Source organism: Parasteatoda tepidariorum, chromosome 1 (genome assembly GCF_982258835.1).
Source record: "Parasteatoda tepidariorum strain Cologne lab strain chromosome 1, Ptep-v5.0, whole genome shotgun sequence".
Lineage (NCBI taxonomy): Eukaryota > Metazoa > Arthropoda > Arachnida > Araneae > Theridiidae > Parasteatoda > Parasteatoda tepidariorum.
Genome location: NC_141755.1, coordinates 50,043,187 through 50,058,395, shown reverse-complemented (window position 1 = coordinate 50,058,395; position 15,209 = coordinate 50,043,187). Strand labels below are relative to the sequence as shown.

The 15,209-nt window shown below is 31.0% G+C and overlaps 1 protein-coding gene across 1 annotated transcript; it reads left to right on the top strand.

Moving 5' to 3' along the window:
* Positions 1-8,019: 8,019 nt before the first annotated feature.
* On the top strand, positions 8,020-11,994 carry LOC107449001 (uncharacterized). The gene is made up of 4 exons (XM_087155464.1): positions 8,020-8,102; positions 8,834-8,929; positions 10,262-10,386; positions 10,552-11,994. The coding sequence occupies exons 1-4, from the start codon at positions 8,020-8,022 to the stop codon at positions 11,982-11,984; spliced, it is 1,737 nt and encodes a 578-aa protein (XP_087011590.1). The 3' UTR covers positions 11,985-11,994.
* Positions 11,995-15,209: the final 3,215 nt, after the last annotated feature.

The window sequence follows — 15,209 nt, the reverse complement described above, 5'->3', positions numbered from 1 at the left end:
ATCAGTCTAGAGATAAAATCAGTGGCATAAATTCGGTAAGCTATGTTAGCAATTCAACTGACTTAGAGGAACTAGCCTACAAGTTTCAAAGCCTAGGAAAGTACATTGCTGCTTAAAAATATACAAAATATGACCAGAATAATATATTAGTATAAAATATTTATGCATTATTATTTATTTATTTAACAAAAAATCTGATCACATTATCTTTATTACTATCAATTTTTAAATCCAGCAGATTTTAAAATTGAAAATACTATTTACTTTATTTTATGGTTTAAATTGCGCCGATTGTTAGGAGCCATTAAATTTGCTATATTCCTCTTTGAGCCGACGTAGCTCAGGGGATAGAGAGTTCGCCTCTCAGTGAGGTGATCCAGATTCGAATCCTGCTCCCGGCTCGCATCGATCACAGTGCTGGCGTGAAATATTCTCATTGGTAGACGGATCATTGATTAGAATCTCCTTGCTGTCGAGCTAAGCATAGGAAGTTTTCGTGGCTTGTAACGCAAATGCGTGTTAGTTCCATCAAAAAGTCTTCCTCGATGGCTTGTTTGTCCCAATGCTTGATCCAGGAGTTCCCTTGTCTTCTGGTTGAGTTTAAAATTACAAGGCTACAGAGAGCATTGATTGTCTTGAACTCAGAAATTGGGTTGGATGTTCAACCCATGTTATAAAATATATTCCTCATTAAAGTTGGCTTCGCTCTAATATACAAAAGCGAAGTGCTTCGCTTATCAATTTTAATCATTACATAAAAAAATTATAATTTTGAGCATTTTTTTGTATTTCTTCACATCTTGGTCATGAATTCGAAACCCAAGACTGTAAAAAGATATTTATTTGCCGTAAAACTGTTCAAAAGGTTACTAGAATGAAATTTCTAACCTTTCTTTTATTTTTTTTTAATTGTAATTAAAAAATTTTAAGAATGTGAGTAAACCTAATTACAATGGCTGTAAAGGCATACAAGCTGAGAAAAAAAAGTAAAATTGCACTAAATGTTTTACAACATATTAGACACTGTGTCTCAAAAGGTTAATTAAAATAGTACGATCTATATAGTAGTTCAAATATATCTATCCAGATCCTATTTATCCTGCTAATCCTGATGACATGCAGTCAGGTGGCACTTTCAAAACAAATTTTAAAAATAAATAGTTTATTTCATGCAAAATGTACAGTAGTCTTATAAACCAGTAGTCTCCAACCCCTAGGCTGCGGACCGGCAACGGCCCGTGGATCAAATAGCACCGAGCCTCCAAAGGAAAATTAAATTATTCCCATTTCATTTACTGTGGCGTATTTCTCTTAGGGTTTGTAGGACGAGAGGTTAAGAGGGAGCTGAGAAACGTAAACTAGAGCTGCAGCAATACCTAGTATGTAATTGTAATTTATTTTGAAGGCATTTTTTAATTGCAATTAAATTAAAATTATTAAATCAAAACAATTTAAAATATAATCAATTAACGTCCCCACGGTAAAATTATCAGACGTTGACTGGCGCGCGGCAGTAAAAGGGTTGGGTTAAACAAAAATAAATTACATTCAACAGATATGATATTAGATCAGTTTTCTTAAACTTATAGTAAATTAGATGCAATTCTGTTTCTTGTCATGATTCAGGTGCTTTATTTCTTATTTGCTATTTTTTATTAAATTTTTAGTTATAAGATCTATGAATATCATATCACTCCGAATCTCATCGGAACAAAATCGAAATAATGATACGAAGGAAACTGCTAAATATCCGTGCAAAAACTTGTAAAATAATAAAGAATAGAATAATAGTTACATGTTTTGACTTAACTAACCTTTTAGTATTGAATTGTATTTTTTATTATAACCCGAAATTAAGCTTCACAAAAGGAGATTACATATTGTGTTGAATTGTAGATACATAGATAATATACTATGTATTTATAAATATACTATGTAGAATAAATCAATACAATAGCTCTGTTAGCGTGTTAACATAACTGCTTTTCGTTCAGGATTAAAATATCATTAAAATTTTTTTTTGCATAGTACTAATAGATTGATTGGCAAGATAAAGACAAAGTATTAAAATAACTGTGTTCTACATTTCAAAATGGTACCATTTTAATCGGATATCTTTCTCATTAGTAAGAAATAAATCATAGGAGGGCTGACGTTTAAAATTAAATTCTCATCAGTGCGCATCTATCCATATTCATATGATTTCAAAACATTTACATTTTGAACCTTGACCAACGGTATCTCACCCATTGTGGTGGTCCTGAAAGAGTGGATACCACCTCTGGAGAACGCACTAGGTCTGCTCATCGGCAAGACCGATTGTGCAGCTCATTGTAAAAAAAAAAAAAAAAAATTTATAAAAAAAAAACATTTTGAACCTCAACAGGGGGCTTAGCCTTCAGCGTTTTGTTTTTACTAACAGCATGTTCATAAAAATTATGAGGGGCTAAGGGCAACGATAAGATATATTATTTCCAAAATCGACATTTTTATATAAAATCTATACATCAGTATTGTTTCCAGATAGGTACGTTACAAGTTTCCGTGATTTCTATTAGATTAAAGCATAATATGCAGAAACATCTTATTGCCTACAAGAAACTCGCGCTGTGATTTTCTTCAAAATCGCCCTCCAGAACAATTAAAAAATATCCCTTATCTTTATTTTGTCCCTGGACATTCATGTAAAAAAATATTAAAATGATCGCCTTTTTTCAAAACATTAAATGATCAAGGAAAACGACATCTTGTTACTATCGGTAAAGTAAGCAAAAGACTCTTCCATCCATGACTTATGGATTGTACAATAAAAGAACAGTCTACGATGTCTAGAGGAATTCTTTTCTACCAAACAAGAGTACTCATTAAAATTTATGAAGGAAAACCTGGTATCGATGGAGAAAAATCAAAGAAATATTCACAATTCTTCTCTTTTGCCTAGCAATACTAAAAAAATCGATAAAATTTTTACTCCAAGTGGATTAGCTTGAAATAGTACATTTTCCACGGAAAATCCCACAAAGAAGTGTTTCTTCTTGAAAATTATTTATTTTACTTACATTTAATAAAATATAATACAAGTATGAGGAATTGCGAAAAACAAAAAATCAGCTTACAACCCTAATTAAGCCCCCTTCCCATCACCGGAAGCAAATTTTGTTAATGATCGAAGCGTTCTACTTCTGTTTACCTTGAACTGATGGTGTGTAATTATCTTCTTGTCGATATTCTACAAGATTTATCGTTGTTTTATTTATTTATTAATATTTTTTAATGTTTTCATCTAAACTTTATTTTATTTTCAAGAAGCTCTATTACTAAGTGAGTCACGTAATACTGAACTACTAAAACACGACAAATTATCGAAGGCATGTTCTAACAAGAAAGGTTTGAAAAACAATTAAGAGATAACAGGATATTTTTTTTAAAAAAAAATATTTTTATGGGAAATTTTGAGAAATGATTCAAGATGCACTTTTTACCTTTAGCCAAAAATTTTTTATAAATCCATCATTTAAAAAAAAGGGATTTTAATGCACATTGGTTATGATGCTTTAAAATACTATTACTTCATTATTATTATTTATAGCGTTAAAGATCTTGTTTAATTTTTCAGTTTTTAAAATTCCGAGGGGCAAAAAGACACAAGATGCTTACTTCCCTGTGTTACTATTTTGTTTTAAAATATGTATATGGGATATAAAATTATGCGGTTGCCATTTTATGAATGAAGTTATAATAATGAAGACAACTAAAAGGTTATAATAAAGTATATTTAAAACTTATTTTAGGGATTTGCAATAGCCACACGCCAAACAAAAGCTTGTCTCCGCTTCCTGCAGTTCTCCATTCCAAATCTCTTTGACGCAGATGGGATATACAATATATATATATATATATATATATATATATATATATAATAAATAAATAAATACAAGAAAACACTAAGAAAGTTAAGAAAAGCAATTTTTTTTTTTTTTTTTTTATAAAATAACTACAAAAAAATAGATCATAAAAAGTAAAAATAACATGTAAAAACAGATAATAAAATAAAATAAAAAGAAAAAACATTAAAAAGGGGGGACTATAAAGCGAGTAGCAAAATCATAACAATATATATATATATATATATATATATATATATATATATATATATATATATATATATATATATAAATTTTCTGTCCGAATTATATTAGTATTAAAATTAAAAAAAAAAAAAAAATAGCAGAAGTTTTTTTTTTTTCATTCATTATTTAACATGTATCAATAACTGATTTTGTAAATTAAAGAAATTTCAATGATGAATAACTGTTTCTCTTACATCTAAATAAGTGCAAATTTGAAAAATCATTGTTTGGAGGTGAGCCGTGTTTGTAAGATTTTACCTTTAACCCAGAGAAAGACACCGGTGTTTTATGATATATTTTATTACCATAAATTATTAAAATGCTAAATATAATGCTTTTCACCTAATTTGACCTGAATAAATACAAAATAATAAAAAAGTATGAAAAATATGTTTAATAAAAATTTCGCAAGGAGAGTTAAATAGTGCTTTCATAAATCTAACCACTAAATTCATAGGGGTGATCTAAGGGATCAAGGAGATGAAAACTTACCATTGAATATAATGTGAAAAAGAAAGTGAGAAATCGTGAAAAACCATACAGGTTACACCTTAAGCCATAGAAAACTACTGTACTACAAACTTGCCAACTACAATAAAGTTTATTTGATTAATTATTACTGCAGTTATTTAATAAGAGTTAGATACATGAAAGTAAGGTTAAGATGCATGAAAAATATCATTAGTTTATTTATGAAAATTTTCATAAAGATGATTAAAAGCGTACTTATAATTCTTCTCCGTCTATTCCCCCTTGACAAAAGTTTAATTTTCAAATTGCATAACCATGTGACTTTGTTTCTTTATTTGTTTTTAATATAGTGCTTTCAAGCTGCTAAAAAAAAATTTGAGGAAAAAAATTAAAAAATTTATAGAATCGCGTATCAAAATTTTCCGTAAAATGTACATAATTTGCCTAAAATTTTATATTTAGTAATTTTACTCCGTTAGAAACTTTGAATCTTGTTGAAAAATTATTTCGTTTAAATATACTGCAACCTTAATTTGATGCTAGTAATATCATGTTATCGTAATTGCTAAATCAATAAGTTTTTGTACAAAAACATGATTTAATTTAATAACTTGTTAAGGTTGCAGCATTTTCGCTCCACATTATGGTTCAAGGTACTGATATTAGGGTTCAGTGTTACTAGTTCTGAAGTGTATTGAACCAGAAAAGCATTTGTATTTGCTACAACCTTAATATGACGCTAAGTAGAACCGTGTTATCTTGCTTCTCAAACTTGATTACATAATTACTACTGTTTAACTTTTACAGATTATTAAGGTGGCAGCATTTTCGCACTATATTATGGTTCAACGTTGAACTTATTTTTCTGGGAATGTACTCATCAAGCATCTTCGTTTGGGTCATCTTGTATTGATTATTTTATTCTTTTCAATTGATACTCAAACACTTGAAACTAATTACATACTTGAAAACTTCACTTCTGGCGATCATATTTATTTTTTGAAATGTTGTAACAAAGAGCAATTACACTTAAATATAAGAAAACGATGTCTCAATAAGAAATAGCACTTGTTGTTTCATAATTTTATAATGCCCGCCCTTTGGTAGGAAAAAAAATCAGTTTAATGGTTTTTCTTTTTGTTCGCTTTCAAATTTTGCCCAGGGGATCTGCGGCGTGATGAAGCTATCGAACGCCCCTTTGAAATTAGAACAATTTTCGAGTATATAAATTAGCTTCATCCTACAAATACTTTAAGTATAATTGTTGGATTCTAGAGGGAAAGAATACTTTCCGAATATGTTGAAAAAGGTGAGTACTAATTTTTCATTATTATAAATTTATTATTTGTCAGTTTATTGTTATTTGTTATATTTGATGATTATACAAACTGTTCAAATTCCCTAATGTTGAAGGGAAAGACTTTTTTACAGTTACGTTTAGAAAAAAAAAGGGAAATGAAGACTTTTCTTTGTTAGATAGGAAGAAATAGGACTTAATTATTTTTAGATCTTATTCAATTTTACCCGAAGAATAGAAAAATAAAACTATGCAGTTACTTTTCGGGTTTTTAAAAATCATTTTTGTTTTTGTTGAAATCATTTGAACGATGTTGATATAAAATAATTAAATGAAACAACATGAAACGTTAACTACAACTTTTTTTAATTTTTTATTATCAAATATCTAAAAGGCGACAAATATAAATTATTTGATTATTGATTGTGGAATTGTATTTCTACAATTTAGAAAAAAATCAGAAAAAAAAATTGTGTGTCTGTCCCACTTTGTTTCTGCTAAATCCATATATTTTATTTGCTTTTAAAGACTCCATTGAATAAATAACAATAAATATTTTTTTTACGTTTAAAAAAAATTAACTAAAGACGATTTAAAGAACATTTAACATCTTCTTCGTTCAGAACCTTTAGAGTATTAAAATCGGTCAAGAAGAAAGGGAAGAGTTAATTTTTTTTTATGTAATTAATTTTAATTTACTTATATTTCAATATAGAGAACACTAATACCTTTAGCATGAAACAAATTCCAACTTATGGATTGGTATTTTGGAATTTTTTGTTATACCTTTTACCAATGCTATAAGCTGCACTATTAAATGAAATAAGCTACAATAATCTAAATGAGTTTTATAAGTGCTTTATGCATGTAAAATTTCTAAGATAATAAATTTTTCTTTTCATGAAACTTTAATTATAAATTTAGAATAAACAAAATTTTCAAAGTTTTAATTTATAATTAAAGCTTTTTGAAAATCATCTGTTCTTTTAGATTTCTAGCATAATGCTGTTACGCTTGCATTTTTCTTCTTCTTTTTTTTAAATTTTATTCTTTATTTATAATTTTTTATGTTTTTTTTTTAAGCTCAAAATTATTATATGTTTGTATGGACGTTTTTAATAAATAAAATTGATTAATAAATGAAATAAATTTTTTAAAAAAAGCATGTGTATTTTGACTGTAGGAAATTGCTTTTATTTGTTTTACTCAATTTTCAAGCAAATATTTCTATATTGGATATATGCCATAAACTATAAATAACTTCATGTTATTTTTTTACTAATTTTTCTTATTTAAGTGCAGATTTACAAAAAGTTGGCCAGCTCAAACAAATTTTAGCCTTACTAATTATCTCATATGTTTTATTAGGGCAACAGTGACAAACAAGTTGAATGATTGGGAAAAGCCAAATTAAAAAAAAAAAAAAAAAAAAAAAACAAATGTTTTTTATTTTCTCCTAAGGGCGGGAGAGAAATTGCAGTAATTTTTGCTTGAATAATAGATTGATTCTTTAAGCATGAAATGAAAAAAAAAATGTTTATTCCAAGGGGGAAATACGTAAAATTTGACTTAGTTTTACAAAAGAATTTTTAACAGCTTAGTTCAATAGGGTTTATCCCCAATGCAAATGCATATTAGCTTATTTTATAAATATAAATTTTTTGTCATACCTTCAATTTGTTCTCTTCTAAACACCGAGTAAGGGAAACTTTTAGTCTAGTTTTTTTAATCCCTTATTTTAAACTAGGCCAAACGGTAAAAAGTTTTTATTTTTATTTATTTCTTTATTTTTTAACAATAATAATTCTCGACTTTTCTGATGATGCACCTTTTCTGTGACGAATAATATTTATAATCATATAAGATTTAAAATTATCATTTAATTATTATTAATTAAGGTTTGTGAAAATTAAACATGACAGTTAACATATTTTTGCTTGCTTGCTTCGTAATAATAATAAAATATTCATAAATGTCCAGGGTAGAAGTTTATTAATCGTGTTCTTTAAAAACGAATTTTACGATAAAAGTGAAAATTGAACTATTCTTATTCACGAAAGAAATTAAGAAAGCACTTTCCTTTTAAATTTTATCACAACTTGTTACCATTACCTAGCCGCGATGGTACAGTGGTTAAAAGATCTCAGCTTTCCTTTTGAAGGACTGAGGTTCGATCCTGAGCTCATCCAGCTTCAGATGGATGGGTACCAGCTTGTCTGGGAAATAAAGGCAGCTTGTGCGTAGTGCTGACCACATTGCCATAGTCATGCCGTTGATCACTAATTGTGAAGTCTTTAACACCATGAACTTCCTGCTCCACGATAGGCTGTGGCAGGAATGCTTTACATAATGTCTTTTTATCGCTCCGATGAATCCCAAATGGACGTTCTGTTCCAATATTCTATATGTGAGCCGTGGTGCTTCAGGGAATAGAGCGTTTGCCTTCCAATGAGGTGAACCGAGTTCGAATCCCAGCCATGGCTAGTCGATACGAATTCCACACCCGGCTCGCACCGACCACAGTGCTAACGTAAAATATCCTCAGTGGTAGACGGATCCTGGATTAGAGTCCTCTTGTCGTCATGCTAACAGGGAGAGGTTTTCGTGGTTTTCCTCTCCATGTAACGTAAATGCTGTTTAGTTCCATCAAAAAGTCTTTCACAAAGGCTAGTTTGTCCGAATACTTGATCCAGGAGTTCCATCGTTTTCTGGATTAGTTACAGGGTTACGGAGTTGAACATTAGTAGTCGTAAACCCAAAATTGGGTCGGCCGTTCAACTACGGTTATAAAATAGAATAAAATTTCCTATAAGTGTAGTTTTAGTACGAAGTAAGTTAAATAAATTAAATGATTAATTAAAAAGGGCCTAAAATTCACAGAAATTATATAAAATTCTCAGTAAGATCGAAAATAACAATAATGTTTTAATTATAGGTATTACTCCTGTGTGTATCAGTTTTTTGCTCTGCTCAGTATTATGGACCAAAGTATGAAAGGCCGAAATACTCAGGCAGTTATGCTGCATCATATGTAAGTAAAATACTTTTGATATTTATGGGATATCTCAATCATTAGCACAAATTGAGACTAGATTACTCAATGGATATTGCTCTCTTTCCCGATGCCAGCGACCCAATTCATTCCCCTGCAACCATGACATTTATTTTGTACGCTTATGCTAACCTCCTACATCAGAAAGCCGCCTACACGGGATTTTATAAGTAGTCTGCGAGATTATTTAAAAAGCGAACTAGTTGTGAACATGAACCGAAATTCTGTTTCAAAAGTACTTGACAGAAATTTATCATATATATTTGAGAATTGCCGGCCGAGTGGTTAGCGTGTCTGACTGCGGAGCCGATGGTCGCGGGTTCGAATCCTGCTCAGGGCATGGATGTTTCTTTCTCTCTCTCTCTGTGTTCTATGTCCTTTCTCCTTTGTGTGTGAATGTGACCCGCCCTATAAGCGGGTTTGTGGTTATGTGACGTGGGTGACGCTGCTCCACCGCCGTGACTTCGCCGCAAGTGCCCACTGGGTAACGAGAAGAGAGTGGCAGCTCTGGCATTTCTGTGGACAATGGGATAAAATATTTGAGAATTGAATCTGTAATGGTTGACAAGTAAATGAGACGCAAACTAATCATATTCATAAATTAAGCTAATATTTGGACATATATTTGCTACCACTTTCTAATTTTTAATAGATATTAAATGTCTCTTTCATAAACTGGTTTTTCTTTCAGAGTGGTCTGATTGGACTACCTATAAGAAACCGTATGGAGGCTTTCAGTTATGGGAGGCGTTGGTTTGCCGCATCTACATAATAGACCTTAAAACGTTTAAATATCTTCAGTGGTTAACACATCGTTGATTAAACTCCCGTAGCCGTCGAATTAACCATGCGAAGTGGTAGTTTTTTTTTCTCTCCATATAGTGTCAGGAACCAGGCATAAATACTTGTTAATTTTACTCAATAAATCGTCCACAAAAACAGCCTTAAGAACAGTGGAACAGTTAAGAAAGTCAGCCTTACGATGTCCTTTTCTTTCAGGTTGAATACAATAATTTAAGCCTTTTTATTATCGGGTAAAAATTCAAAGAGTTAATTTTATTTTCTAAAATGTCTCGATTTGAATTTCCAATTCGGTTATGTAGTTATGTTTAGTTAACTTAAGTAGTTTTCAATTATATTTTCTTTCATATTGCGTTAAACTTATTTAACGCTGGGGGGAAGATATAATAAGAGTAAATAAATGGAAACGCGTTTTACGATTTAAATTTCCATTCTAGGTATCTAAACACTTGCATGTAATTATAATTTTATTTTGAATTTTTTAACGCGTTTATAATATTTTTATTTTAGGTTAAGTGAAAAGAGAGAGCAAAGCGTGCTCAAGTCTCAAAGCGATCTGAAAAGAATTGCGCAAGCAGTTGCAATGTTTGCAGAAAGCTTAGCTTTTAAAATAATTCAAATAAACTATATAAAGTGTAACAAATGGAGTTTAAACAAGACTATAGACTCTAAGACTATGAACTAAGACCCTTTATAAAGAGAAAAGAGTGAGCAAAACGCGTCAGCAATTTCGGGGATGGGCAAGCGATAGAGAGCAGGGTGTGAGAGCCATTTGTTTTTCTAAAAAATACATTGTTAAGTGTTGGCAGTTGGTATAAAATTTAAACAAAAATATTTTGTACAATTCAATAGTTTGCTGATTAAGTTTTTTTCTCCTCAGGAAAAGCCAAGACCTTACAATTTTGGCTATGATGTAAAAGGTGATTATGGATCTGCAATACATCACAAAGAAGAAAGTGACTCTTATGGATACAAAAAAGGAACTTATGGTTACACAGATGGGTATGGAATATATCGCCAAGTTGATTACACAGCTGATGATAAAGGTTTCCGAGCTATTGTTAAGACCAATGAACCTGGTACAGCTAATGAAAATCCTGCAGACGTACGAATTTATTCTGAAGCGAAACCGGTAAAATATTCTAACCCTTCGACTTACGACAAAACAGAAAATATAAATCCTACCTATAAAAAGACAGAAACAGTTGGACAGTATTATAGACGGGATAGTTTATCTGCCAGTCCATATAATAGAGCATATTCTGGTCAATCCAATCAGGAATCTAGACCTTATTCAGGGAAAACAAAACAAGATCATTTATCAGTATCAGATCCTGGGAAAAAATTCTATGGAAGTGCTTTAGCGCATCCAAGCCCTAAATCTGATTCACAAACAGCATACAAAAGCCAAAATTATCATCAAGCCTACACACCGTCACCTATAAAGCCAACTACTTACAGCGATGCTTATTCAAAAGCACACACATATTCACAGCCTAAAATTCCGGGATATGGGGAGTCCAGTGTATATTCAACACATAAAAGATCGTACTCTAAACCATCTGAGTTAGAAAGTTCGTATTCAAAATCTACAGTTGACAATTCAAAATACCACCAACCTTCCAAATTAGATGCTGCATCAAAAGAAGAGCAAAATCCATACAAATCATATCCGGTTTACCATAATAGACAAACTTACAATGCACAACCGAAATCTTCAGATCAAGGGGGAGCGTATCCTAAAATTTCAGCCTATCAAATCCCCGAATCACATACGAAAAATTCACAATATGATATCACCTATCCAAAAGCTCCAGTTTATCCTCAAAACCCAACCTATGATGCTTCCATCTCAAAAGTTTCCTCTAATGGTCATACTTATTCGGAAACATATCATTCGAAGAACTCAAAAAGTCCTCAAGCTCAATATGGATTCCAGAAGCCTGAATTCGGTAAAATCAACGAAAATAGTAGACATGCTGGGGTTCCTTGCCCACAACATTCCAATTATGATCCTAATGCAGCATCTGTTCAATATCAAACAAATTCATATATTAAACAAGATACTCGCGCATCTTACAGATCTTCTGAAGCATCACAGTCACGTCCAACTTATGAGTCAAAGTTGGAATACAAACCAATGATCCAAGTCCCGATGTACAAACCAGAACACTCTTCCCCTCCACGCGATCAAAATAAGGCAATTTATTGTCAGAACTGTGCACCGTATTGAGTTTAAACTATTTATTTAAGATGGCAGTCATAGTTTGATTCTTCATCACTTCATGCTTGTAAAACATTTGTTGTGTAATTAATGTAAATAAATGATGTATAAACATTATTTTGATTCACAATTAATAATAATAATAATAACAATAATAATAACGATAAATTCCTCACAAGGAAACACTCAGCGATGTTAAGAGGACATTTTATTTCTAAAAAAATCTTCCAGGTTATCAAATTCTTCTCCATCACTAGACAACTAAAAACACTTTTATAAAATTAAACTTCTTTGTCTTTACAAAATTTGCCTTTCTGGTTGCAAAGCAACTGGCTACACTAACTAGATATTTGCCCTGAACACCGAAAAACCAGCCATGGAACCAAAGTAAAAAACAAACAAATAAATTGTTCCCTAAAACATTTGTTGTTGTTTCTAATGCTACTTACCACACTAGCAAGGCTGGTTGATGAAACCGATCAAATTTAAGACAGAAGGTGCGTTTCTTGTCTTTTAGTGGCGCCATTTACAGCCAAGAATTCGTCTTCAGCCACACACGCCCGTTTACAGGTCGGACCCATTCATTCATCCACAGATTGTAATTTTTGACCTGGATCAGAGAACAATCGATCTCCAATCCAGTAAGCCCAGAGGTATTGATTTGTTATGGGAACATGGAGGACTTTGCGACTCGACAGATTTAACTCGTATCAGTCACCATTTACTACACTGGGAGTCTTCGGCCGACGGGATTCGAACCCACGAACTCTCGGACATGGGCCCAGCGCCCTACCTACCAGACTATCCCGGCCTCCTAAAACATTTAGTCCTTATAAGTTGGAAATTATCAAACCCATAAGCAAAACAAAAATTTTAATAGGCAACTAAAGTGTCTATTAAAACATTCAATCATAAGTAGAAAATTATCAAACCTATAAGCATTGCAAAAATTTCAAGTCCAAGAAAAGTTATTCTTTTGTTTTATTTTTTGTATGTCAATATCATTTGCGCACTTCATCTAGGTTCAGCCTTTGTGTTTGATATAAACTTCGCATTTTCAATCAGATAATAGACCAAAATTTGAAAACTTTAAAGTTCGAGATAAAGAAAACAGTTGAAGAGATAAAAAAAATTAAGATGAATATAAGTAGGGAAAAGAAGAATACGGCGACCATCGCGGCTGAATTAAGTAAATTAATTTTAAATGGATGTAAACGCATTTTATAACACTTTGTAGAATATTTTTATGTGCTTTTAAAAAAAGTAAAATGGTAGATTTTTGTGGGGGAAAAATGAAATTATTTTCGCAATCTTGACCAGGATAATATTTTCCAGGTCATCAAAATGATTAATTTCATAACACTTAATCTCACCATCACTTAACCAGATTTATGACTTATTGAAAACATGTTGTAGCAATAAAGACTAAAAAAGAAAATATATACCTTAACAGCCAGCATTCACTTATATTTTCAGGATCTTTGTAAGAAATGAAAACAAAAACTATTCGTGTTAGGGATTACAAATTAATGTTTAAATGAGAAAAACAAAAATGCTTCGAATTTCTAAATAAATTATTATTGCTTTCAGAGAGCACAAAGGCGGGATTAAAATCATTCGCAACCAATTTATTTGTCTTTCGATTAATACTGGAACTAGAATGCATTTAACTGAGAATCACTTTTATTAATTCTCCTCAATTAAACTGTTTTTGAGTTGTTTTAATGCCTCCCTTGATCTTATTGATCTCATTAGTTATTGGCATCAATAATTATTATTTTCACTTAAATATTGATTTTTAACTTCTAATCTTCAAAACTTAGTTTTTTTAGGGATAAAAAATTATCCAAAATTCTGTTCAAATATATTGATTTAATAGGACGTACCAAACAGGCTGTCGAAGAGATTTTTACTCGGCTTGAGGCTTCTGTTAAGACATTGGGTTTAACTATTAATCAGGATAAGACCAGATTTATTAATCATCATCATTTGAGGTTTTACCTCTCGGGACTAATTATAAATTTGAAGGTGACTTATAACATAGTCTTGCCAATTTGCTTCTAGGTTTAACTCCAACTAGGGGATAATTTTAATTTTTGTCAGCTTTGTTTGCAGCGGCATCACTTTTCAAAAGGTGGGAACAATAACTTCAACAGCAGCTAATTTTGAATTTTATGTTATATATGTTAAATATTCACTTACGCAATATACTTTTCTATTGAAACTTTCCACTGAATTTCAGGTAATTATTGATAATTAGGGAATAATTGATATTACTGGGTAAAAAAAAATTGCATTTATACAAATACTCAATTTTTCCTGGGAACTTCAAATCTGAAATAATTTTTACACCCAAAGCTACAATTTTTTTTTAAAATGAACTTTTTAGTCTAATTTTTGCTGAAATATACAAGTTTAAAAGCGTTATATAAAACAGAGGGTAGCGCAAACGTCGCAACGAACTTTCAGGGGAGTTAGGAGATCACGTAATCAGGAATAAAATTATATAGAGACCGATGTTCGGAAATGCCGTTGTACGCTGCTAAGGTAGCTTCGCACTTATTTAACTGTTCAGAAGTACTCGAAGAAACAGTTCAAAATAAGGAAGCAGCACGCATGGCGATATTTAATGACATGGATATCTATGCAATTTTAATCCTGATGATGTACCCTAACACCCCTTGAAATTTTCTGCAATATTTAAGCGACGCCCTATTGTATATAACATTTTTAAACTTATACATTTCGGCAAAAAATAGACTACAAATGTCATTTTAAAAAAAAAAATGTAGTTTGCAGAGAGAACCGATTGCAGATTTAAAATAAGCGATACAAAAGTAACTAAAATCTGTTAAAAAATCTCACGTATCAGAAATTAAAAAAAATCAATTGTGAGAAAATATCCCCGCTTGATAGGTAGAAAAAGTTTTGAGAAATAAAAATCACAAACATTTTTCTTTAAATTATCAGACAACTTTTTAAAATGTTTCAAATGGAAATGTTAAAAAAAAAGAGAAAAATTGTTGATCCCAATTGAGTTTTAATTGTTTTTAATTCATGATAACACATTTCCTTCCACTTGTTTGTTAAGACAACTTCCTTGATTATTGATCACATCACAAGGTCATGTCACTTCTATCATATCTAAGACTTTTTTATTATCTTTTTCATGCCATTTTTGAGATTTTTCTGACTAGTTCTGAAGCAATGTATCAAACGTTATTTATATTGTTC

Coding starts and splice junctions, on each gene's coding strand:
- LOC107449001 (XM_087155464.1), top strand. CDS start 8,020: ATGGTACAGTGGTTAAAAGATCTCAGCTTTCCTTTTGAAGGACTGAGG. Junction 8,103..8,833: donor ATCCAGCTTCAGATGGATGG/GTACCAGCTTGT, acceptor TTTTAATTATAG/GTATTACTCCTGTGTGTATC. Junction 10,387..10,551: donor TCAAATAAACTATATAAAGT/GTAACAAATGGA, acceptor TACATTGTTAAG/TGTTGGCAGTTGGTATAAAA.